The 25,858-nt window shown below is 43.0% G+C and overlaps 1 protein-coding gene across 2 annotated transcripts in view; it reads right to left on the bottom strand.

Moving 5' to 3' along the window:
• The window catches only part of sestd1 (SEC14 and spectrin domains 1), a 64,195-nt gene extending 39,284 nt beyond the window's left edge, over positions 1 to 24,911 (bottom strand). For both annotated transcript variants that reach the window (XM_030381035.1, XM_030381036.1), the window contains exons 1-9: positions 24,677 to 24,911; positions 18,439 to 18,508; positions 17,934 to 18,042; positions 14,421 to 14,511; positions 14,041 to 14,154; positions 9,625 to 9,738; positions 9,376 to 9,458; positions 9,025 to 9,080; positions 3,567 to 3,626 (exon numbers count right to left, since the gene is read on the bottom strand). In XM_030381035.1, the coding sequence (XP_030236895.1) occupies positions 3,567 to 3,626; positions 9,025 to 9,080; positions 9,376 to 9,458; positions 9,625 to 9,738; positions 14,041 to 14,154; positions 14,421 to 14,511; positions 17,934 to 18,042; positions 18,439 to 18,508 (697 nt within the window). In that variant the 5' untranslated portion in view covers positions 24,677 to 24,911. The remainder of the gene's footprint in view (positions 1 to 3,566; positions 3,627 to 9,024; positions 9,081 to 9,375; positions 9,459 to 9,624; positions 9,739 to 14,040; positions 14,155 to 14,420; positions 14,512 to 17,933; positions 18,043 to 18,438; positions 18,509 to 24,676) is intronic.
• Between the last annotated feature and the right edge of the window lie 947 nt (positions 24,912 to 25,858).

The raw sequence follows: 25,858 nt of genomic DNA, 5'->3' as shown, positions 1-25,858 counted from the left end.
GCCTACGAAAAGAATAGACTAATATGAATGCTTCAAATATTAAAACCCCATTGATTAGGCCTATAGGGCGACATATGCTATATCAGTCCGAATCCTGAACGCACCGTGCGTACATTTTTCCCGGCATATTCCCCGAAACAGAAAGACAGACACTTTATTTACCCCAAACTAAATTTTCATAATCCAGCAGGTTACACAATACAAATAACTCTTACACAAATACAGACAGCCTATACAGTAGGCTACACAGCGCCCACCTCAGCAAAAGGTAAAATGTAAAAAGAAGATATAAGCTAAATTTAAAATACAGATGCTGTAGCCTACATAAAAATACAGATGCCACATGAAATATGAAAATAGGATACAATGTATAAATATGCAAAACTAGGATATAACTAGGCTATAATGAGAATACTTGGTTACAGCTGTGCAATGACTATCCTCCTAAATTAAATTAATTATATGGAAAGATTTTTGTCTATGGAATGATCCTGTCAATTTACTGCCACACATTGTGTGTGTCAGTAAAGTGATGAGGTAGGAGAATCCGTGTATGGTTCATTCTTTGAATATTCAGATTTAAAACAAAATCAGAAAAAAAAATTAACAGGATTGTTTTTTGGTTTTTCTGATTTGGTTTTGAAACTGAAAAAGGGCAAAAGGAATGAACAAATAAATGGCATTTGATTTTGTGTTTGTGTGTTTTGTGTGTTGGTTTTTAAAACCCGAAACAGAAAAACAAATAGGGCCTACAAAAATAGATACATTTATAGTTATAGGCTACACCAGAAGGCAGAACGCAGCGAAGAAAAAAGAGCCAACCACCTAAACCAGCAATAGACTGTGTAATTATATTTAGCCTTAGTTATGGCCGCACTTGAACCTTATGGTGATTTTATTCGTGAACTATTTGACACTAGAAAGACACACGACGCGATCAGTACCGCTCTAAAGCAATCTGGTGCCCCGAAGTGCTCCGTTATGAAGGTGAGGAGGTTCTGTGTGGAGCACAACCTTCGAAGAAGAAATCTAGTTTCCGATTTAGTTTCAGATCGCCCACTCACAGACTAAGTCGCCGGCTCCCATGGGAAACAATAAAGCTGGCCATTGTAGAATGCGAGAGACTCGATGGAACGTTTGAAACGTCTTTATATGTTGTTGTTTTTTTTTTTCTTTTAACAACCTCTTGCTTACAGAGCAAGTGTCTCTATCGATTGGGCCACGGCCACGGTGACCACACTGTTGGAACTGGATTTACTTATGTATATCTATATGACAATACAGCTGGAACTGAACAAGAGGAAGAAGGAAAACGGGCTATGAAACAAAATTTGATATTTTTTTCTTGCTATCGCCCATGTTTGATTGTGTTGTGTGTGTTGGTTATTGACCTGTTAACCCGCGAACTTCGGTTATGTTAATCAGCGTTACTATAGAGATCATGACGATAGCTGATGTAGAGGGAGTCCGGGCATGTGCAGGACCGAATCGCGCTGTATTATCCCTGTTCCATTGCGCATAGCTGAGACGGTAGAGGGGTTAGAAACCAATAAATGAAAATAGGCTTTTTATTTCAGGTAGCCTATTCTTTCACCCCCAAAAAAAATAATTAAATAAATAAATTAAAATCCCCCCCCAAAAATGGAATCACGTTCCCAGCGCCCCCCTAGGTTGTGCGAACGCCCCCCAGGGGGCGGTACCGCCCCCGTTGTGAAACCATGGGCTAGTGTGACCACGCCGTCCGTATTCCAGCACGGAACAGCCCCTTGGCCACGGCATACTTGGGAGAGGTGTGCCGTGGCCAAAGTACAGACGCTAATGAGATGCGTGTGCGCGTGTCTATATACGCAACATGAGCTGGATGACGTAGTCCTTGCGCGACCCTTCTTTCTTTATAGGTCCATGCCCTTCTTCCCCAAAACAATAATTTTAAACAATGGCGGCAAGCGGTTTACGAGTGGGTTTACGTTGGTGCGATAGTGAAGTCGAGTGTTTACTTGAAATGTGGACCGACGACAGAATTCATGTTGTTGATCACCATTGTTGTTATGGTGGCGAGGACGCTTGGGGATGACGTATTTATCGTATAACGACGTGATGACGTACGTATGAAGGAGCAATCGTGCCCAGGCCACGGCCTTTGGGAGCAGTTTGCCCACGGGCCAGCGGGGGAAGTGGGGAATCGTGCTGAATCTTCCTGCAGCACGGAACAGGCAAACTTGCCTAGTGTGAGTGCGCCCTTAGAGTAGGTAAGGACAGCCGAGACCCCCCCCCCCCCCCCCCCCCCCCCCCCCCCCCCACCCAAAATAATAATAATCCCGTCCGCCTGACCTAACACACGCCTCTTCAGTTATTGCCATCTTTTGTTTGTTCCAAGCAATGATGACTTTCAATAACTAATCAAATGTAAATATTTTTTAATATTGTATTAGAAGACATTTTATTTCCAGAACATTTTTAAAAGTGTATTCATAAACGATTCTTTGCAACAGCAAATAATTTCCAACTTCATGCAGGCCTAATTGAGGCTACTTTTAAAATCAATCATCAGTAGGCCTATCCACAAGTGTCAACAAAACAAAGCTACAACCGACGACACCCGACTGCTGAAATCGGAGCCGTGTGTCTGGGCCTTAAGCGCACTTTTGAAGGACATGCGCATCGTCTCGAAAAAAAATCAGCACAATGGACCGCTCTTTGATCAATGAACGACAACGGCATGTTATGAGATCTAACAGATTCAAAAATTTTCAGCAAATTTGTTAGCGATTTCAGCCACATAAATCCTCAGATTTAAACAACAAACAAAATGCGCCAAATTCACATCATTTGCGCTACGAGCGGCCCAACCAATTTATGCATTCAAGAGAACACAACTTTGACTTTCAATTTAATCGTCCATATCAGTGAGAGCAATGAGGACTCGCTTTTGGTGCGCAGAGGTGTTCGTGGCGGGGCTGCACTGCAGAGAGAAATAAACGCAAGTCGTCCTCCACCTGCAGCCTTGATCTGTATTTGTATTTAATCAGGGTCAGTGCGGAAAACCCACACTCACATAAGTAGGTGGAGGCGAAGGGGATTAGGACTTTCATAGCCTTTGTGGGGATCTGGGGGAACTCGCTCTCCACAGAAAACCAGAAACGCATTCAGGATCATATTTCCTACTATTTTTGCTGGGTCCTGTCTCCTCCCTTGATGCTGACTTCTGGTGACTTGGGACAAGGAAACGATGCATTTTAAAACTAATACACGCACGCACAATTACCGATATCAATAGAGCTTCATACAGATACAGTATTTTTTCTTTCCCTGTGGCTCTTTGGCGCCCCCCAGGGGAGGCGCGCCTCACCTATTGAAAACCGCTGGGTTAGAGAGACACACTTTAGACCTGTCAAAGAAATAGACAGGTAAGAGAGAGAGACAGTTCAGAGAGAGAAACATAGACCTGTTAAAGAGAGAGACAGGTAAGAGAGAGAGACAGGTTAGAGAGAGACACAGACCTGTCAAAGAGAGACAGGTTAGAGAGATAGACAGGTTAGAGAGAGAGACAGATAGACAGTTCTCACCTCCTCCTCCCTCTGAGCCATTAAATCGTCGCTGCTGAAGCTCTGATAACAACTCATGACCTGGAGAGACAGACACACAGAGATATTAGACAACTGTGACCTGGTATGGAGAGACACACAGATATGAGGCAACCTGACACTAGAAAGGCCGTGTTGCAGGGTTTATTTTCCAACAAATTTGTGCAATTTGGTTGTTGGTATTTAAGATTTAACTGTTATTTATTGAAATTAATGTTGTTAGGTATCACAAAATACGAAAAAGAAAGTAGGTACTATTTTAGCGGTTTACTGTTGATTCTCGTTTCCCCCAGAATGCATTGCATGACGTCACATTGGGGAGACACGGACCAAAGCCGCATTGAGACCCTTGAGGGTAGAGACTAGTAAGAGAGTGTCAGCAGATTATACAGATACATAGATAACTGCAAGCAGTTATGAAGGGGTCCAAGGGATGTGCATTTCGCCGGCACAACGCGAAGCACGTGTTCAAAACGCTACCGTGAACCTGTGGATATAAAGGTTTTGACTGTGGGAGGTTCGGTGTTGGAGATATATCCCCAAACACGTTTTCAGAACATTCCTTTGGCCAATTAGGAGACATACAATGTCGTCGTTTTCGGCAAAGAGAATTTTCCTCTCGGGTTTGCCCCTTGATGGTTCCCCTTGAGTTTGAAGAACATTCCTTTGGCCAATTAGAAGATATACAATTTCCTCGTTTATTGCGCCCCCTCAGGGCGTATATTCGGATTCTTTTTTCGAACGCCATTAAGGGTAGCGCTAACTTGTGTGTAAAATTTGGACTCGATCCGATGTCTAATTTTTGATTTTTTTTGGATTTTGGAATTTCGACATTAAACGTAGCTAAGCAACAAATATTCAAAACGCTACCGTTTTGTTGTCGACGGTCGGATCCAAAATGTTTTTGTATTTCTTTTTTTTTAGTGCGTCTGAAGATGTCGTGTGCAAAGTTTGGTGTCGATTGGACAAGAAATGTGGACGGAGTAGGGAAAAGGCAGTTTTGCGTTTTTCGCGAAAAAAATTATAGACGCAAATGGGCGTGGCCTATGCCAAAAGATGCAGTAGACTCCAGTGAATCTGTGGGTATAATGTTTTTGACTGTCGGAGCTACACGTGAACCTCCTAAGATGGGGCAATTTGATTGGTTCGCTATCTCGGGATATTGGGCAATATCCCATGATTGATATCTCAAACTCTATATTGTATTTATTGTAGGGCTGGGCGATATGGCCTAAAAAAAAAATCCCTGATTTCTTCACCAAAAATCAGATTTCCGATTTAAATCGATTTTCTGACCCTAGCCGCCCCCCCCCCCCAATCATATGTAGAGGACAAATAATTAGTTGTTCCAAAATAATATATTTCCTTTTATTATTTGGATTTCCCCCCTTGGGGTTTAAGTGCAATCAAGAACAACTAGCCAAAAAGGCATTATGGCAGTAAACAGTGTAACATGTAACATAACATAAAATACAATAAAATATTTCTGTAAACATGAAATATTAATAATAATAAGAGGTTGTTCTGATAAAGTGCCCAAATAACATTCAACAAAGCATTAAATCAGTGCATGAGAGCATAAGGTGCTTTTTTTAGTTGGAACATAAGTAAATAAGAACATGCGCTTCGTTAAACATTTTTAGCCAGGAAGACAAGCCTGTCTACGACCTCTGGCTTTAGTCATGCCCGGTGGCATGTAACAATGGCCCCCCCCCGACACTGAAAACCCTCTCTGAGGGCGCACTTGTTGCTGGGATTGTGAGGTATTTTTTTGCCAGGACACTTAGTCTAGGAAAATTCGGTTGGTGGCGCTTCCACCACTCAAGAGGATTGGTGTCTGGGTCTACGTCAGGGGTCAATAAGTAGGATTTCAGCTCAGTCTCTATCTTTTCTTCCTCTGACTGGTTGGGAGATGACACTGCATTCTTTTTGAAGAAGGCTGCTAAAGTCATCTTCTTCTTTGGTGGAGGCTGTGCATCTTCTTGGCGCACCTGTACAGCTGTGCAAGGCTGCTGTGGTGTACTGTTGTTGGCAGGAGACATCAGCTCAGCAACAGCTCTCTTTTTGACCTGTTCCACATTGTCTGGGTCAATGTAGGTTGTGCGGAACCTTGGTTCAACCAGTGAGCACAGTGTCCAAGATTTCATCTTTTACAGGGTCGCTGTATTTTTCGTCAAGGTACTGCATGATATTTCCTTTTATTGTTTTCGTGAGCTCTGTGTCTTCCTCCTCTGGCTGTAGGAGACTGGTTTTGAACAGATGGAGCACTGGTTTAATGTAGGAAACACTGGCATAAGACTCCCCGGAGAGTGCATCAGTGAATTCTTGGAGGGATTTTACTGCTTTATTTGTTGACTCCAACACATCCAGATCTTGCCAAGTGGGCACAAGATGGCGACTTGGATGAACCCAGGACACGGACTAGAGCCTTCTCTTGTTCGAGAAATCTCTCTATCATCCTTTGGCGTGAACCCCATCTGGTCGGGGACTCCGTTATCAGCTGATGATTGGGTAGACCAAGCTCTGCCTGTACTTCAGTCATGTCTCTTCTTTTTTTCCAGCTGTAAGAAAAGGCAGAGACAGCCTTTTTGCATACCCCGATAGCACGAACTATCCGTGGGTCCTTCACACCATTCTCTGTAGTAAATGAATACATAAATCAAATACATTTTAGTGTTAACACTACATTCAGAAACTTGTTGTCTTGCTACATTTACTGCAAAATATGAATGCACACACACACACACACACACACACACACACACACACACACACACACACACACAATTAGATAAATAGATAGATACATACAGAGCAAACTTCAAGATTTAAATACACATTTGGTCAAAATATTGGCTTGATATAATGTTTTAATTACATGATGATGCATTAATTGTCTTGAGAATAGAAAAAAATATCACTTGATTCATAGCAATATTGTAGAGAGATAGATCCCGAGGGAATTGCAATATTTCAATATACTTTTTGTAAAAATATTGGCTTGATATAATGTATTAATTACAGGATGCATTTATTGTCTTGAGAATGGAAAAAATATCACTTGATTCATAGCCATTATTTAGACTTACCGATAGCATTATGCAATCTGTGTCCAAAGCACTGGAGGTTGGGCCACGCATTGTCCTTCAGAGCTTTGATCATGTTGCTGCCGCTATCAGTTGTCATGCAAATGAGTCGGTCTTTGGCAAGGTTCCATGAAGTTAGGGCATCTCTTAGCCCCTGGGCTATTATTTCACCTGTGTGGTCCTCTGGAAAGTATGCCGTTTGAAGGCAGATGCTTCGCAGAGTCCAATCGTTAGTGATAAAAGTGCACAGTAAGACTCATGTATGGTTGCATCGTCCGACTTGACCATAAATCTGTGGTGGCAGAATAAAAGGACACCTCTTCCAACTCCTTTGCGATCCGTTGTCTCGTGCAATTATATAGTTGGGGCAAGGCAACGTCGGAGAAAAAAATTCGGCCTGGTAGCACATACTTGGGGTCCAAAACTTTTTGCATATTTATGAAACCTGGCTTTTCCACCGTATACATTGGGACCATATCCTTTGCTATATACATAGCGATCGCATCAGTTATGGCTTTCCAGCGGGCCGAATTCTTTTCATATGGGATGCAGTTGGCAAAGGTTTGTGTGACGGTGGTCTGTATTTTAGTAGCTGTGCGTGTGGTGCTTGTGGTGCCGCGGTCTCCCTCATTCCGCTGCGCGCAACATTCTCCCATTCGGCGGGATGTTTTTGCCTGAGGTGCTGCAGTAAATTCGTCGTACTGCTGCCTTTGCTAGCAACAGACTTCAAACAGACTTTGCAGCGGGGTGTTGTCTGCTCTTAATCTGACCTCGCGAACGCAAACCAATTCCAAATAACGGATGACACCGTGCCTTTCTTAGGAACATAATCTTCCCGACTCGCTGCCATGTTTGTTTGTGCATCACTTTGGTAAATGCGCGCTCTGTGCGGGGGGAGGGCTGAGCTCATTCCGAACTACGGGAGCTGAGAGGGAAGCGTTGGCGGATGTTGAAGAGAAAACTGATTTTCATTTAAACAAGTCGACGTGAGCTACACACTCGAGTTAATCGATAAAATCGGTTTATCGCCAAGCCCTAATTTATTGATAGATAAATAGCCTCGTCAAGTCTTTATTAATACCAAACTACACATCGGGAATTCATTCAGGTGATTCGGCTCACACAGTATAGCCTACAAGACCACACAGAACAAGGGAGACAACAAGTCAGACTGGACATACACAAAATACATGACATTAAAGACAGACAGACAGACAATTAAATATGTTCTATTATTTGCCTTGCGGAGCCAGCCAATCCTGTGCGCGTATGCAAATTAGCCATGTGCGCCTAGCACAAGAAAGACGTAATGTTGAGAAGTCATACTAAAAACGGATAGCAAGCGAAAGCCGAACTAGACAATCAATCACATACTTTGGGTCCATTCTAACTTATGGACAGAGGCTAGTCTTTCAGACTTTGCAGGGACTGAATGTTTAAGATGAGTGTGTGCGACTGTGCGTGTGTCATTTTCGGCTTCGGCATACTGCACGGTTATGAAGGCCTTATGGTTAGTTGTGGTCTTAGTGAAGCAGCCTAGCCTTGGAAATGTATTAGTTGGAGTGATAGTGTATGGGCGTGCGAGAGTGAGAGAGAAAGCACACCCGCCGTGGTGATGTTTGGCTTGTTGTGGGCTGTCTGTCAGCATCCGCCGGGTTAGACGGTGTGCTTTGTGTATGTGTTCAATGTACATCTGTCTGGTCGTATTTGCAGTAAATTGATGGTTAAATAATGTCACACCACGATCGGTTATACTTGCAGGCACTCATTTGCAAGTGCACGGATTGCTGTCCGATAGGCCAAGTTAGCCCATAGCTAGCATTATGCCTTCTTTTTCTGGATCTTCTGACTAAGTTTACCGGTACTTAAGACATAATAACTGTGACTATATATAAAGAAAACGTTGACTTTCACTCGGTGCTATTCACTGACGGTAAAAATAAATAAAAGTGTCGTTATTGTATGCACTGCTGTTCATTGACTAGCTCCAGCGCTCGTTGCAACTCTCCACTCATTCTCCTCTGACCATGCATTTAATTGGCAAAAAAATTGTGGTTTTTGCCAACTCTTAGACGCCGTAGTTCTAGTACTAGGCTGAGGCTACCTTCCACCACGTCTCCCCAACGTGACGTCATCGCCGAATTGCGTTAGAAAACACCCGTTACTGCCAAAAACTGGACTTTAACACTATTTTGGAGACATTTTATAAATTATACACATATTTTGAGTGCTCTATGTACCCATTAATCAAAACTTCTGGTTAACCTGCAGGTAGGCCTTTAACAGAGAACTTGCAATAGACTTTGAGGGAGCCCCATTTAAATCAACAACAGTTTACAGTAGTGGCGATGTACCTGTCTGCAGCACCGTCTCAGGGTCAAAGGAGGGCAGCTGGTTCCAATCTGAACCTCTGGACCAAGAAAAAAAAGAGAGAGAGAGAGAGAGAGAGAGAGAGAGAGAGAGAGAGAGAGAGAGAGAGAGAGAGAGAGAGAGAGAGAGAGAGAGAGAGAGAGAGAGAGAGAGAGAGAGAGAGAGAGAGAGAGAGAGAGAGAGAGCATCAACGCAGGGAACTTGTCTCTGCCCTGTGGACTGGAGATGAGTAGATAAGATATTAAGTAGGATAGAAAAGTCTAAATCAGAGATACCGCCGAACCCTGAGGGCCTGGGACTGTGACTGTGTGTATCTTTACATAAACACATCATACCGGTCCTTCTCCAGCAGACCGTCGTTGATGACTGACAGCTCATCCAGCAGAGAGGTTGACTCTGTGGTGAACTTCTCAAAAACCTAAACACACAATCACACACGTTAGTGGTTATAACAGCAAATATTCTTACTTTTCAGACCAGCAGATGAACAGGAGAGGAGAGCAGAAGAGAAGGAGGAGAGAGGTAGGAGAGAGGGCAGGGGAGGAGAGGAGAGAGGAGTAGAGAGCCGAGCAGGAGGAGCGTACCAGTCTCTTATTGAGCCAGTCTATGTGGTCGTACTCCAGACTTCCTCCAAACTCATCGGTCAGCTGACACGGTTCGATGTAGCGGGTCAGCTTATTGGCCGACACCAGGATCACCTGACGAGGAAGAAAGCCAGGGTGTGTAGAGCATCGTGTGAGGGCGGACCCCCACACACAGCCCTACATGGAACAAAGCGCTCCGCCGCACGCGTCGGGAAACGAAGTGAAGTCCTGTTTGAATAGAGGTTGTGCAAGGCGGTCCCCTTTCCTATTGGTCTATTCCAGAATATTGAAAGGTGGTTCCATGGCGTTGGCGCTGGTGAGGAAATCAGCCAGCGTTTTTTGTAATAGGGAAAAGTTGAGCCGACCGTTTTTTCAACAAAAAGAAAAGCTGGCAGCGTTTTTGGCCCTAAAAGCGCCGAGAGCGTTTTTTCTATCACCTAGCAACGAATCCATTCTAGACCCGACGTTACTCGCCTACTACGTATCCAGGCTAGAGCCCATTAGACATGTTGTAGATCACGACATGTTCTGTAATTAGGGGTCCAAGCCAACAGGTTGGAACCCTATTGTTTTTGTAAGGATTTTTCTTTTTATTATACTTCCCGCCTTGAAAGTGGTACCACAGCCCAAACCGTAAATGATGCGGACACGCCAATTGCATGACTAGATCCAGGTCCAGCACCGCTACTCAGATAACCAAATCCAGACACGCCGGTCACTAGGTGGCGCTATACCAAGGAAAGACGCGTTTGGGGATATAACTCCAAACCGATCCTCCGACAGTCAAAAACGTTATACGCACAGATTCACTGGAGTCTGCTGCATCTTTTGGCATAGGCCACGCCCATTTGCGTCTATAACACACACACGAAAATAAATCGTGAAAAACTACTTTGACTCGACCGTCGATGACGAAACGGTAGCGTTTTGAATATATGTTTCGCGTTGCAAATCAGTAAAAACTATTTTGATCCAACCGTCGACGACTAAACGGTAGCGGAAAATGCGTTTGGGGCCGGAACTCCCACACCGAACCTCTCACAGTCAAAACCTTCATATCCACAGGTTGTTCACGGTAGCGTTTTGAATACTTGCTTCGCGTTGTGCCGGCGAAATGCACATTTCTTGTCGCGTTGTGCCGGCGAAATGCACATTGCTCGGACCCCTGCATAACTGCTTGCAGTTCTAGTTAAAACTATTAATCGCTCCACCGGCACTTTCCCGAGTGATTTGTCTGCCATTGTTTCTTGTTTTGACAGTTGAGAGTTTCCTTCGTGACGAAGTGTCAATGTTCCGCTTGTGATTGGTCAGTTGCCCAAAAGACGCCTGACGTCGGCCGCTTTCTTCCTGAAAGTTGAACTTTTTTCAACGCTCCGTATGGCAGAAAAAAACGCTGGGAGAGGCGTTTAAAAAAGCGGCCGTGACTTTTTCCAGAAACGCTCTGCTCCATAGGAATATAATGTAAAACTAGAACTGCAAGCAGTTATGCAGGGGTCCAAGATATGTGCATTTCACCGGCACAACGCGAAGCAAGTATTCAAAACGCTACCGTGAACCTGTGGATATAAAGGTTTTTACTGTGGGAGGTTCGGTGTGGGAGATATATCCTCAAACGCGTTTTCAGATCATTCCTTTTGCCAATTAGGAGATATACAATTTCCTCGTTTATGGCGCCGCCTTTTGGCGTAATTTTCCAAAGAGAATTTTTCTCGTGGCGAAATATTCCGAATTTTTTACCGAACGCCATTAAGGGTAGCACCAACATGTGTGTAAAATTTGGACTCGATCCGATGTCTAATTTTGGATTTTTCGGGATTTTTTATTTCCCACGTGTAACGTAGCCAATAAACAAATATTGAAAACGCTACCGTGTCGGCGTCGACGGTCGGATCCAAAAAGTTTCATATTTCATTTTTCGTGTGCGTCTGAAGATGTCGTGCGCAAAATTTGGTGTTGATTGGGCAGGAAATGTGGGAGGAGTAGCGAAAAGGCAGTTTAGCGGTTTTCGCGATTTTGCGAAACAAAATTATAGACGCAAATGGGCGTGGCCTATGCCAGAAGATGCAACAGACTCCAGTGAATCTGTGGGTATAACGTTTTTGACTGTCGGAGGTTCGGTTTGGAGTTATAGCCCCAAGGCGTCTTTCCTTGGTATAGCGCCACCTAGTGACCGGCGTGTCTGGATTTTGTCGTCTGAGTAGCGGTGCCTGACCTGGATCTAGTCAAACCATTGGCGTGTCCGCACCATTTACGGTTTGGGCTGTGGGCCCACTTTTAGCGCGGGAAGTATAACTAGAACTGCAAGCAGTTATGCAGGGGTCCAAGAAGTGTGCATTTTGCCGGCACAACGCGACAGGAAATGTGCGTTTCGCCGGCACAACACAAAGCATGTGTTCAAACCGCTACCCTGAACCTGTGGATACAAAGGATTTGACTGTGAGAGGTTCGGTGTGGGAATTTCGGCCCCAAACGCATTTTCCGCTGCCGTTTAGTCGTCGACGGTTGGATCAAAATAGTTTTTACTGATTTGCAACGCGAAACATATATTCAAAACGCTACCGTTTTGTCAACGATGGTCGGATCAAATTAGTTTTGCTGATTTCTTGTCTTGTGCGTCTGAAGATGTCGTGTGCAAAGTTTGGTGTCAATTGGGCAAGAAATGTGGGAGGAGTAGCGAAAAGTCAGTTTAGCTGTTTTCGCGATTTTGCATAAAGAAAATACTGACGCAAATGGGCGTGGCCTAGGCCATAAGATGCAACTGACTCCAGTGAATCTGTGCATACAACATTTTTGACTGTGGGAGGTTCGGTGTGGGAGTAATAGCCCAAAACGCGTTTTCAGAACATTCCATTGGCCAATTAGGAGATATATTATTTCGTCGTTTTTTTTTGCGCCCCCTTGTGGCGAAATTTTACAAAGACAATTTTCCTTTTCCAAATAACTCCTGCCCACAATAATAATTCTTGGCCATATTTTCTATATAGACTCGGGATTACCCCTTGATGGTTTCCCTCGAGTTTGAAGAACATTCCTTTGGCCAATTAGAGGATATACAATTTCCTCGTTTATTGCGCCCCCTAATGGCGAAATATTCCGATTATGTCTAAAATTTGGACTTGATCCGATGTCTAATTTTGGTATTTTTTGAATTTTTGCGTTTCGACGTAAAACGTAGCTAATAAACCAATATTCAAAACGCTACCGTTTCGCCGTCGAATGTCGGATCAAAAAATAGTTCGATAATTTCTTTGCGTGTGCGTCTGAAGATGTCGTGTGCAACGTTTGGTTTTGATTGGTCAAGAAATGTGGGAGGAGTAGGGAAAAGGCAGTTTTGCGGAAAATTATAGACGCAAATGGGTGTGGCCTATGCCAAAAGATGCAGCAGACTCCAGTGAATATATGGGTACAAGTTTTTGACTGTGGGAGGTTCGGTGTGGGAGTTATAGCCCCAAACGCGTATTCCTTGGTATAGCGCCACCTAGTGACCGGCGTGTCTGGATTTTGTCGTCTGCGTAGTCCGAAGAGATCTGGATCTAGTCATGCAATTCGCGTGTCTGCACCATTTACGGTTTGGGCTGAGGTATCACTTTTAGGGGGGTACAAATAAGAAAAATCCTTACAAAAACAATAGGGATCCAACCTGTTGGCTTGGACCCCTAAAAATCCTTACAAAAACAATAGGGATCCAACCTGTTGGCTTGGACCCCTAATAAGAAGAATCCTTACAAAAACAATAGGGATCCAACCTGTTGGCTTGGACCCCTAATAATAATCCTTACAAAAACAATTGGGATCCAACCTGTTGGCTTGGACCCCTAATAATCCTTACAAAAACAATAGGGATCCAACCTGTTGGCTTGGACCCCTAATAATCCTTACAAAAACAATAGGGATCCAACCTGTTGGCTTGGACCCCTAATAACAATCCTTACAAAAACAATAGGGATCCAACCTGTTGGCTTGGACCCCTAAAAACACTACAAAAATAATAGGGATCCAACCTGTTGGCTTGGACCCCTAACAAGCGCTGGCAGATTTAAAAAAACGCTAGATGTGAACGCGGCCTAATGTGTGTGATTCTTCTGGATCTTTGTGGCAGTTGGCAAACCGCTTCATGGTGCATTACAGTCCTCTAAATGCACGAAGAGGGACTGGGTGGACGCCAGACCACCACAGACCCTCACTGGGAGTATGGAGGGACCACCTGCATGACCACCAATGCAGAACCCAGGAAGTCTCCACCACGGTCCCCGGGCCTTAGCTTGATTAATAGCAATGGCAACCTTACCCTATCAGAATCATACACCACCTCTCTTTGAAGATGCCTTCATGTCATCCCCACATCATGCTCCATTAATCCAACACTTCACTGTAGGGTCTACAATCACTTATTTTCATCGGTGTGTGTGTGCTCACCTCGAAGCCCAGGCGATCCTTCTCCTTCCAGAAGCAGAAGTGTGTGACCTTTTTGTCCCAGAATTCATCTGGTTTCACCACACAAACCAGCGACACCTCGGCTGGAATAACGTTCTACGACACACACGGTTACATCTTTACACATGCCTTGTACACCTCTACCTTAGTAAGTGAGTGAGTGAGTGTTTGGGTGAGTGAGTGAGTGAGTGTTTGGGTGTGTGTGTGTGAGTCAGTGAGTGAGTGTTTGGGTGTGTGAGTGAGTCAGTGTGTGTGTGTTATTGATTGTTTGAGTGTGTTATTGATTGTTTGAGTGTGTTATTGATTGTTTGAGTGTGTTATTGAGTGTGCGTGTGCGTGCGTGCGTGCGTGCGTGCGTGTACCTGCAGCATCAGCACCACCGTCTTGACGATGTTCCACTGAGACTTGCGTCCGTCCACGATGACAGTGAAGCCCCGGGCCTTACAGCGTTCGCTAGGAACAAGCGCCCTCGGTTAGTCTGAGTCTGTACCCTACATACGTAAAATATACCTAGTTTACACTTTATTCTCAGAGTACCCTACATACCTAAAGTATACCTACCATTCGCTTTATTTTCAGAGTACCCTACATACGTAAACTATACCTAGTATACACTTTATTCTCAGCGTACCCTGCATATATAGAGTATATACTTTATTCTCAGAGTTCCCTACATACGTAAAGTATACCTAGGAAACAGTTTAGTCTCAGAGTACCCTAAATACGTAAAGTATATCAATACAAGAAGAGTTGTATACATCATACATAGTTATTTATAGTAGATGTGAAGTATACGGTATAGTAATACCTAGTGCTAGTGCTGTATAGTACACAATTTATACACATATAGTATAGGGGTGTGCCAAAAAATCGATTAATATAAGAATCGCGATTCTCGTTTGCTACGATTCAGAATCGATATAAAATGGCCCAAAATCGATTTAATTATTACTTTTTCTTTTCATAACTTGTTTTTTTTAAAGCTACTGAGACATATTAATGTTTTGTGCAACAGTTGTGTTCCACATGATATTTTTGGTACTGAAAGATTCCTGTGAAATGAAAATGCATTTTGTTCAACTGTACCATTTTATTATACAGAAGCACTTTATTTTTGTTCCAACTTATTTTATAGCTAGCTTCTAGAGCCCAGTTTAGACCAAAGATTCACCTTGCAACGGCTTGCAACGAGACGGTTTTAGAACGTCGCAGGGGCGGTGTGAACGGGTCGTTGCAAGGAGTTGCCAGAGATTGAACATGTCAAATCGCAAGGTCCAGTTTTAGAACGCAGCGAATTAAAGGCCCACTATGCAACTTCGGGAATTTCTTCGCTGTTTTCTTGGTTTTGGCACGCACATTTCTCTACACAGCGCCTCCTACAGCTTCGTAGTAGATATTTTACAACACTGTCGTAACAACTCGTTGACGACCCTTCCCCATGCACTTCTACGAGAGCCATGTGCATTTGTTTTCAAAGAAGCCGGCGAATGCGTGGAGCCATGTCCGAAGTAAATGTTCATAAAGTGTAGGCAAGGTTATACATTTTTAAAATGGTGTATTTGTATTGCAATAAACATAAAGCCATCCTTTTTATAGTTGACGGGGAGAATTTATATCCTAGATTATAATTGTTTTATCTTAGGTTGAACAGAACAATCAGTGTGAGAGTGTTGGCCAACATAATAATCTAAATAAACAAGAACCTGGATTCGGGGATTCAGTCTGTATCTGGTGGACGAGACAGACGAACAGCAAAACACCAATGGAAACAAAGGTGTTTATATGGTTGCAACCAAGCAAGCTAGAAACATACAGGGCTCACAACAAAACGGTCGAGAAAACAATTTTTACAGGGCTCACAACAAAATGGTTGAGCAAACACATTTGTACAGAGACCATCAACATCAAGAATACCACGAGGACAAAGTTCACCCAAGGGTACTTTCAATTTCAAAAGCAACACGGCCAAGTCGGAGTCTGATTTGAAGTCTTCTCTTTCTTTCAGTTCACGCTATTCCTGAAAAGCTTGCCCAACGTTTACTCGTGTCTGGCCTCTCTGTCAGTCAGTCTCCCTTTTCTCTTCTTCTGTTCCTCCGACATTGGGTTTCTCTGTCTCTTTTTAGTCGGCTGATCTATGATGAATGTAACAATCCCATAGTTACTTGTGTTTAGATCGAGCCGGTTCCGTGTTTGGGGGTCTGTGCCGCAAAGCAATTCGTTACTTCGCGAGACCCGAGACTCCCGCGAGAGTGGGCGGCGGGTCGCCGGCAGAAACATATTCATTTTCTCCGCCAAGTTGCGCAAGGGGGAGTTGAAACAACGAACAATCGAACAAAAATGGATGATGGAACCATCGCAATGACTCCTAGCCTGTTATATTAAGGTAAATCAAGCCAAAAAAGTTGCATAGTTCCCTTTTCACTCGTGTCTGATCTCTTTTCTGGTGCATTCTTCTTTTGTTCCACCGACAGTCGCCTCTTGGGTCCCTTATCAGTCGATTGATCCATGATGAATGCAACAATTGCCTCGCAACTGGCTGTTTATATCTAGCCGGTGCCATGTTTGGGTGTGTGTCTGTGCCGTAAAGCATTTTCGAAAATACAATCTGACTACATTTTCGAGGATACTTCCGCTGCGTCACATCCGGATTGGCTCGGTCCGAACAGATCAAGTTGCATATGCGCTTTTTCACTGGAGAGGCGACATGGGTAAATAACAAACCCACCAATCGACCCAGAAATGGATGCAGAACCATCAGCATAACTCTCAACCTGCATACTTAATGTAATTTTGGCTAAAAAAGTTGCATAGTGGGCCTTTAACTATTTCTCTTCAGCCAATCACAGCACAGAACAACTTGTACGTCACGGCCTTACTCCGTCCCGGTACCGTACTGTCCACTCCAGCATAAAAATATCCGATTGAAATATCCGATATCCGGAGAATGACAAAACACAGTAACTCTAGCCTACTCTCAAGCAAAATAAAAATAAAACTAATTGCAAACCTAACTAATCGCAAACCTAACTAATCTAACCTAACCCACGCAAATGATGCTGTTGCGGCTCTCAGCTGTGCCAGAGCGTTCACAGTTGCTAGGGAAACCACCTAGCGTCGCAGCCCGTTGCAGCGCGTTGCAGCCAGTGTGAACGGCCCAGTTTTAGAACGTCGCAGCCCGTCTCGTCGCAAGGAGTTGCGAGTTGCAAGCCGTTGCAAGGTGAATCTTTGGTCTGAACTGGGCTTTTAGAGTAGCAGTTGTGGTCCACACACAGTGGAAAAGGAACTTTCCTTAGAATTTAAAAGGCAGCATGTTTAACTGCTCTATTTTTTTTTACAGAGACTTTTATTTTTGTTACCTAAGCAATATGTTATATTGCTTTTATGCAACAGTTGCAACAATTCCATCCAAGCATGGATAAATGTTAGAAACTTAATAAATGTGAAAAAGACACTTTAATGTCTCCATTTTTCATTCTGTCTTGCAAAGCAGACTGGAACAGACCATGAGGATCCTTTGTACACCTATAGATTGAAGCAGAAATAATTATGAATCAAATAGTTTTGAATCGAATCGTAGCTCCAAAAATCGGAATCGAATCGTGAGATAGTAAAAGATTCCCACCACTAATATAGTACTACCTCGGTATACTGAGCAGGTAGAGTAGAGTAGTGCTGTATAGTACAAACGTTACATATATATTTATATAATAACAATAATAATAATTCATTATATTTATATAGAGCTTTTCAGTGACCCAAAGATGCTTACAGTGAAGGGGGGACCTAACTCACCACCACCATACATAGTACTACCTCTGTATATTGAGCAGGTAGAGTAGTGCTGCATAGTACAAGCGTTATATATATCGTACTACCTAGGTATACTGAGCAGGTAGTGTAGAGTAGTACTCAGCTCCTCCAAGTTGGTCTGGTCTGAACACAGCGGGATGGTCAGTATGAGACCACTTCTTCTGTCCTTACCTCCTACACACACACACACACACACACACACACACACACACACACACACACACACACACACACACACACACACACACACACACACACACACACACACACACACACTTTGGATTCACTCATAAATTCAGGGGCTTTTGGGAGGTTGGAGCGCCCCGCACACTTAACATCACACACACACCAACACAGTGCTGCCATCGGGACTTCTTGTTTGTGCAACCACACCGATTTAGATCCAACTCTACCTCACCCCAAACCCCCAACAGATAGGGGAGGGAGAGGAGAGGGGGAGGGGTCATGGTGGGAGGGCAGGGGAAGGGTGAGAGCACGGGGAGGGAAGGGAGAGGGCGAATGGGGGGAGAGCAGTGGGAGGGAGGGTGAGGGCGAGTGGGGGAGACTGACCTGAAAGGAAGGCCAGTTTCTTCTTGAGGATTGGCATGATGTTGTTGGCATCCATGGTGACACAGGACATCTGAGAGAGACAGAGAGACATGGAGTTCAAAAGTGCTCAACATCCACCGTGAAGAGGGCACATAGTGGTTGGCTTCAACATTGGTACCCCGGCATCCTTGAACATCCTTCCTTAAACAGTTTAATCCCTGCAGGATTCCAACAAGACAACCCAAACACATACCCAGGGTGACGTAGACAGGGTATATGCAGGAATCATAGAGATTAATCTACTACCTTTTACTACCTTTTTTACTAATATTTTTTACTACCAACACGACATCAAGCAGCAGGGCGGGGGGTATGCAAAGCACCACTTACTACTTACTATAAGGTATAAATGTGACACTGCCGCGATCCCTATAGTCCTAGTGCTGCTGCTGCTAGCACCACAAAACAACGACATAGAGAGAAGAGGTCTGCACTCCCGCAACGCAAAATAGTGCGGCGCGGGACAAAAAATTAAAGCTCATTGCGGGTGCGGGCAGGATGATAGGTGAATTCGCGGGTGCGGGCGGGCGGGCGGGATGATACACTGCTCTACCGCAAATTAAATATGAGTGTAAAGTAAAATATACAAAGTATCATGAAGCCCTCATCAATAAACAAAACCTACTTTCATTTTTCATTTAGACGTGCTGGTACCGACCTGCAGAGTTTTTATTTTTTTAATATGCGAGTGTTTCGTCTTTCAGTTACTGAGGCATATTTAATGTTATGTATGGTTCAAAACATGCAGGCTTACCAATAAATATGTAACCAATACATACTGGTAGCCTAACTGTGCGTTAACACCAAAAGCGAATTGCGCTGCAAAGACGCTTTGGTCGCTCATAAAGTATTGCTACGAATATTTCTATTCGCTTCTGTCGCTCATGACGTACAATTCAATTTTGCAGACGCATTTAAAAGGAGCCGTATGCTTTTAGTACAGACAGCTATATCAAAGAGTGAACTACCATACACTTTGGCCATATTGCAGAGACGGTTCTGCTTGTTGGATGAAGTGCTTCGACAGCAAGTAGGACAGTGATTCCCCTCCAATATATATATATATATATATATATATATATTAGAGCTGTCAGTTAAACGCGTTATTAACAGCGTTAACGCAAACCAAATTTAACGGCGTTAATTTTTTTATCGCGCGATTAACGCAATTATTTTATTAAAAAAAAAAAAAAAAATTTTTTTTTTTTTTTTTCCTTTGGCTCAAAACAAAGAAGCAGTAGCCTGACTGCTATGTTCAAATGACATTTGTTCAAAGCAGTCGTTTAATTGCACTGTAGGCTCTTTTTTTGTATCGTCCTGTTTTGATCAGTGTATAAAAGTGTAAAAATCATTTGCACAAGGCAAGCCGATGCACTTCACCATGTTGATAAGAGAATTCAAATGAGAAGAATTATGGGACAAAAAAATCAAGGGATATTTAGCATAGAAAAATAATTTGTGATTAATCGCGATTAATTAGAGTTAACTATGACATTAATGCGATTAATCACGATTAAATATTTTAATCGCTTGACAGCTCTAATATATATATATATATATATATATATATATATATATATATATATATATATATATATATATATACACACACACACACACACACACACACACACACAGGTCCTTCTAAAAAAATTAGCATATTGTGATAAAGTTCATTCTTTTCCATAATGTAATGATAAAAATTAAACTTTCATATATTTTAGATTCATTGCACACCAACTGAAATATTTCAGGTCTTTTATTGTTTTAATACTGATGATTTTGGCATACAGCTCATGAAAACCCAAAATTCCTATCTCAAAAAATGTGCATATCATGAAAAGGTTCTCTAAACGAGCTATTAACCTAATCATCTCAATCAACGAATTAACTCTAAACACCTGCAAAAGATTCCTGAGGCTTTTAAAAACTCCCAGCCTGGTTCATTACTCAAAACCGCAATCATGGGTAAGACTGCCGACCTGACTGCTGTCCAGAAGGCCATCATTGACACCCTCAAGCAAGAGGGTAAGAAACAGAAAGAAATTTCTGAACGAATAGGCTGTTCCCAGAGTGCCGTATCAAGGCACCTCAGTGGGAAGTCTGTGGGAAGGAAAAAGTGTGGCAGAAAACGCTGCACGACGAGAAGAGGTGACCGGACCCTGAGGAAGATTGTGGAGAAGGGCCGATTCCAGACCTTGGGGGACCTGCGGAAGCAGTGGACTGAGTCTGGAGTAGAAACATCCAGAGCCACCGTGCACAGGCGTGTGCAGGAAATGGGCTACAGGTGCCGCATTCCCCAGGTCAAGCCACTTTTGAACCAGAAACAGCGGCAGAAGCGACTGACCTGGGCTACAGAGAAGCAGCACTGGACTGTTGCTCAGTGGTCCAAAGTACTTTTTTCGGATGAAAGCAAATTTTGCATGTCATTCGGAAATCAAGGTGCCAGAGTCTGGAGGAAGACTGGGGAGAAGGAAATGCCAAAATGCCTGAAGTCCAGTGTCAAGTACCCACAGTCAGTGATGGTCTGGGGTGCCATGTCAGCTGCTGGTGTTGGTCCACTGTGTTTTATCAAGGGCAGGGTCAATGCAGCTAGCTACCAGGAGATTTTGGAGCACTTCAGGCTTCCATCTGCTGAAAAGCTTTATGGAGATGAAGATTTCATTTTTCAGCACGACCTGGCACCTGCTCACAGTGCCAAAACCACTGGTAAATGGTTTACTGACCATGGTATTACTGTGCTCAATTGGCCTGCCAACTCTCCTGACCTGAACCCCATAGAGAATCTGTGGGATATTGTGAAGAGAAAGTTGAGAGACGCAAGACCCAACACTCTGGATGAGCTTAAGGCCGCTATCGAAGCATCCTGGGCCTCCATAAGACCTCAGCAGTGCCACATGCTGATTGCCTCCATCCCACGCCGCATTGAAGCAGTCATTTCTGCAAAAGGATTCCCGACCAAGTATTGAGTGCATAACTGAACATAATTATTTGAAGGTTGACTTTTTGTTGTATTAAAAACACTTTTCTTTTATTTGTCGGATGAAATATGCCAATTTTTTGAGATAGGAATTTTGGGTTTTCATGAGCTGTATGCCAAAATCATCAGTATTAAAACAATAAAAGACCTGAAATATTTCAGTTGGTGTGCAATGAATCTAAAATATATGAAAGTTTAATTTTGATCATTACATTATGGAAAAGAATGAACTTTATCACAATATGCTAATTTTTTGAGAAGGACCTGTATATATAACAAAAAAAAAAAAATCCTAAAATGTAATTACAACCGAAAACAAAAAAAACGTTGCGTGCTGTAGTAAGCTAGTTAAAACATGTTTAATTGATCTGCAAATCATGATCTGCACTCATTCGTCAAATAAATTGACATTGGTGCACATGGCTAATTTGCATATACGTGCACAGGACTGGCTGGCTCTGCAAGGCAAATAATGGAACATATTTATCTATCTATCTAGGATTATCTGTCTATCTATCTATCAACGCGCGTCTAGTTTTAATGTGATGTATTTTGTGTATGTCCAGTCAGTCTCCCTTGTTCAGTGTGGTCTTGCGCTTCTGTCCTGTGTGAGTCGAATCACCTAAATGAATTCCCGACGATTTGTGTCGTCTGGTATTAATAAAGACTTGACTAGGCTATCTATCTAGACCAGGGATGCCAGGGTGACATTGGTAAGGGTCCAGATTTTTTTCAAGAGAGACCTCAGGGGGCCGGATTACACTTTCGGACTGAAAAGGCCTGAAAAGGCCAAACACTGCCTCAACACAGGGATAGGTAGGCTATTTTAAATTATGCTTGAAGGCCTAGGGCCTAAAAAAAAAAATAGTTTGGTACCGGTTTCCGACCGACCCTGTCAATATATGTGCGACCCAAATTATTTTATGAGCTTTATATAAAAAAAAATAAAAAAAATCTCGTTTTTAAATGAAAACAACCTACCTATCATTCGCTGCCGCTGGAAAAAATAAAATAAAAAAATAAAATAAATTCCCTACCTACCCATGACCGTCGCTATAGCAACCAGCGACGCCAACTCTAACAGCTACTCAGTTCAGGTCCTGTTAGCACCGTATACTGTATTTTTTAGGCTAGATGAAGTTAAAACATGCAAACAGAAATATTAAGCGAAAAATGGAAACTCATATTATATTGAGGTGGCTGTGAAAAAATGTACTACCAGGTCAAATTACGTTTGTTACCTTTTACTACCTTTCGGGCCTTAATTTTTAATTTTAACTTTTTACTACCTTTTCCTTCCGCCCGGCAAATTCACTGTCTTGCCAGTGTAAAACCGAGGGGGTATAATCCCCCGTCGTCACATAGCCAGATTTCTTGGTTCACTGGAGAAGGCGGGGCTACGCATGGAGAGTAGACCTCTTAAGAATAATTTGCGATAGTTTACGATTCAAGTTTACGATTCAAGAGACTCGAATGCTAGAATGATTATACATTTGAGTGTAGGCTACAAACACGATTAACTATTTACATGTGCAAAAACACCAACTTATTCTTTATTTTGCTGACCACTTGTTTTTTATCCTGACAAAAGCCTCGTAAGGACAGTTCCACTGTGTCTTTCTCATAGATCGCACCATCTTTCCTGGTCTTTTTTATATGCGCCGCCCTGCATAACCTTCTCTCACATGCTTAGCAGCTCATGGATTTCACTGTCTCTCCAAAGAGAACTACTCATGTTGATATTGCTGCATTGTCTCTGTTGTAGAGACAACGCAGCAACACCTTTACTCAAGATCCGCCCCTGGAACCGCGGAGCCGTCTAATCGCATTTACATCAGAATGAAACCGCCAATGTGTCTAGGGTCCGGGAGGGTAAATTTGGGTGCTAGCTCAAGCCAGCAATTTACTCCGGGCATTGTGAACGCGCGGAAAAGGCGTGCATAAGACGGGCATATTTGGCAGTGTAAAAATGTTTACAGTCTGCACAGAGAAGGACAAGGTCACAGAGCTGCACATTACTATTACAACTGAACAGACACTAGGATTCCTCTGTCCAACAGACTGAAGCCAGCGTGTGATGGAGGCCCTGTACATAGACTGTAGATACATGCTTTATATTCAAACAGAACATACTGTGTACCGTTAAACACATACACACATATGTAACATTTCTTGCAGTGTATAAATAGTTCTCACTTATTTTTAACTATTTTTTACAGGATAAGCACAATTTATCATTGTATTTTTAAGATCATTCTACACAAATATATCTGATTGAAGAGTTAAAATGTTATCCAATTCTGTTCAGACCTTCTTGACCGACATTTTGTCATTATTTCACAGTTGCTCTGGTGATATAAACATACGTTTCTGATGCCAATAAAGCCCTTTAAATGGAATTAATTAGAGAGCAAGATACCCACACACAAGCAGAAGAAAACAAATGGCTAATATTAATATTTAGATATGATATATTTCTAGTTAATAGATAGTTATATATTTTGCAACGGTTGTTTTATCAGTTTATATGAATTCCTCTTGACAAGAACTTAACTCTCAGACCGAAATCAAACTCCATGACTGCTGGATTCAAACATTAAACAAACAAAACAAATGAACCACAGAGGTTAGACGGCAGCCATATTAGAGGAAACATGTTGCTGGGGTTAGACTGCGGCCACGTAAGAGGAAACATGTTAAGATGCTGAGGTTAGGTTAGACTGCTGCCACGTTAGAAGAAACATGTGAAGAAGCCACGTTAGAGGAAACATGTTAAGTTGCTGAGTTTAGATTAGACTGCTGCCACGTTAAAATAAACATGTTAAGATGCCGAGGTTAGACTGCGGCCACGTTAGAGGAAATATGTTAAGATGCTGTAGTTAGACTGCGGCTACGTTAGAGGAAACATGTTAAGATGCTGAGGTTAGACTGGGGCCACATTAAACATGCAAAGATAGTGAGGTTAGACTGGGGCCACGTAAAACATATTAAGATGCAGAGGTTAGACACTCTGCGGCGGGAGGGAGGCTGCAGCCGGCACAGAAACACAATACTCAACATTTAAAGCACACACACACACACACACACACACACACACACACACACACACACACACACACACACACACACACACACACACACACACACACACACACACACACACACACACACACACACACACACACACACACAGAGCTTTTGGGGCCTGCTGGTACTTGCCTTTATCAAATGTAGAAGATCCGCAACATTACTGTCGAGATTTATCCAGACCTACTCCTCCTTTCTCCTCGTCTCCTCCTTTCTACGGCAGCCCAACTCCGCCTCGGTCCTAGACTCTCGATGTTGTGCAGACTCGAGAATCAACACCAGGTTCTCCTAAGCAGTGAAACACAACGATATGTGAGGCGGAGAAGCGAGAAGCAGCGCTGAGACCAAGTGTTGCCAGATTGTGACATATTTCCCGCCCATTCTGGCAACCCTGGCTCCAGCGCGCCCAAGACAGGGTTGCCAGATTGGTTGGGAAATCTGTTCCAATCTGGCAACACTGCCGAGGAGAAGCGCAGAGAGAAGCGCTGCGTCCGGGGCGGTTCCGTTGGAGCCTCGCCTCTCACCGCGTCACACCCATGGGGCGTTCAGGAACCTCGGGATCTTTCGATGTTTGTTAAATAAAGTGATGTATTAATAAATTATGCTAAGATTTTAATATTCATTGATTATTATTCTAATTGGAATGTTATTTTCTTCAGCACCTTAAGCATGGAAATATTAATTATAGGGCTGGGCAACGATTAAAAGCTTTAAGCGTGATTAATCGCATTGTATTGGTGAGTTAACTTGCGATTAATCACACTTTTAGAATTATATTTTAAATCCACTCCAATTGAAGTTAAATGAGATTCTCCAATGGAATGACACATTATCATTCATACCAAATGTAGTTAATAAGCAAAAACTAGACAAAGTGATCTTGAGAGAGTTTTATTGACTCACTCAGGCTGTTTCCCAAAGTGAAGGCTGCAGCCTTGCTAGGACGCGTCCTTGCTAGTCGCGTCCTATGGAGATGAGACTAGAATGCTAGCTCGAGTGCTTCCTAGCGTTTGTAACGTCGGACTTTGGGAACGACTTGGTAGTGTGGAAGCGCTTCCGCTTTTTAATACTGCGTGTCCGCTTGTACACACATGTGCGCTTATGAATAAAACATGGCAGCAATCAAGCTGATCGATATTTATTTGACTTTTGTCTGTTATGAATGCGGTCATGTCTCCTTCGCATGGAGCCTCTTTGGGGAAGTCACAAAAGCTTTGTTGTGGTTGATCGAATTGTCTTTATTAAAAGGAAAATCCATTCAATTTTTATAAAACTAAGTGAAATTGTCTGAGAACTTAATTCATGCATCACATT

This window comes from Gadus morhua, chromosome 16 (genome assembly GCF_902167405.1).
Source record: "Gadus morhua chromosome 16, gadMor3.0, whole genome shotgun sequence".
In the NCBI taxonomy this organism is placed as follows: domain Eukaryota; kingdom Metazoa; phylum Chordata; class Actinopteri; order Gadiformes; family Gadidae; genus Gadus; species Gadus morhua.
Note: the sequence above shows the minus strand (reverse complement) of the source record. Positions and strands in the feature narration are given on the sequence as shown.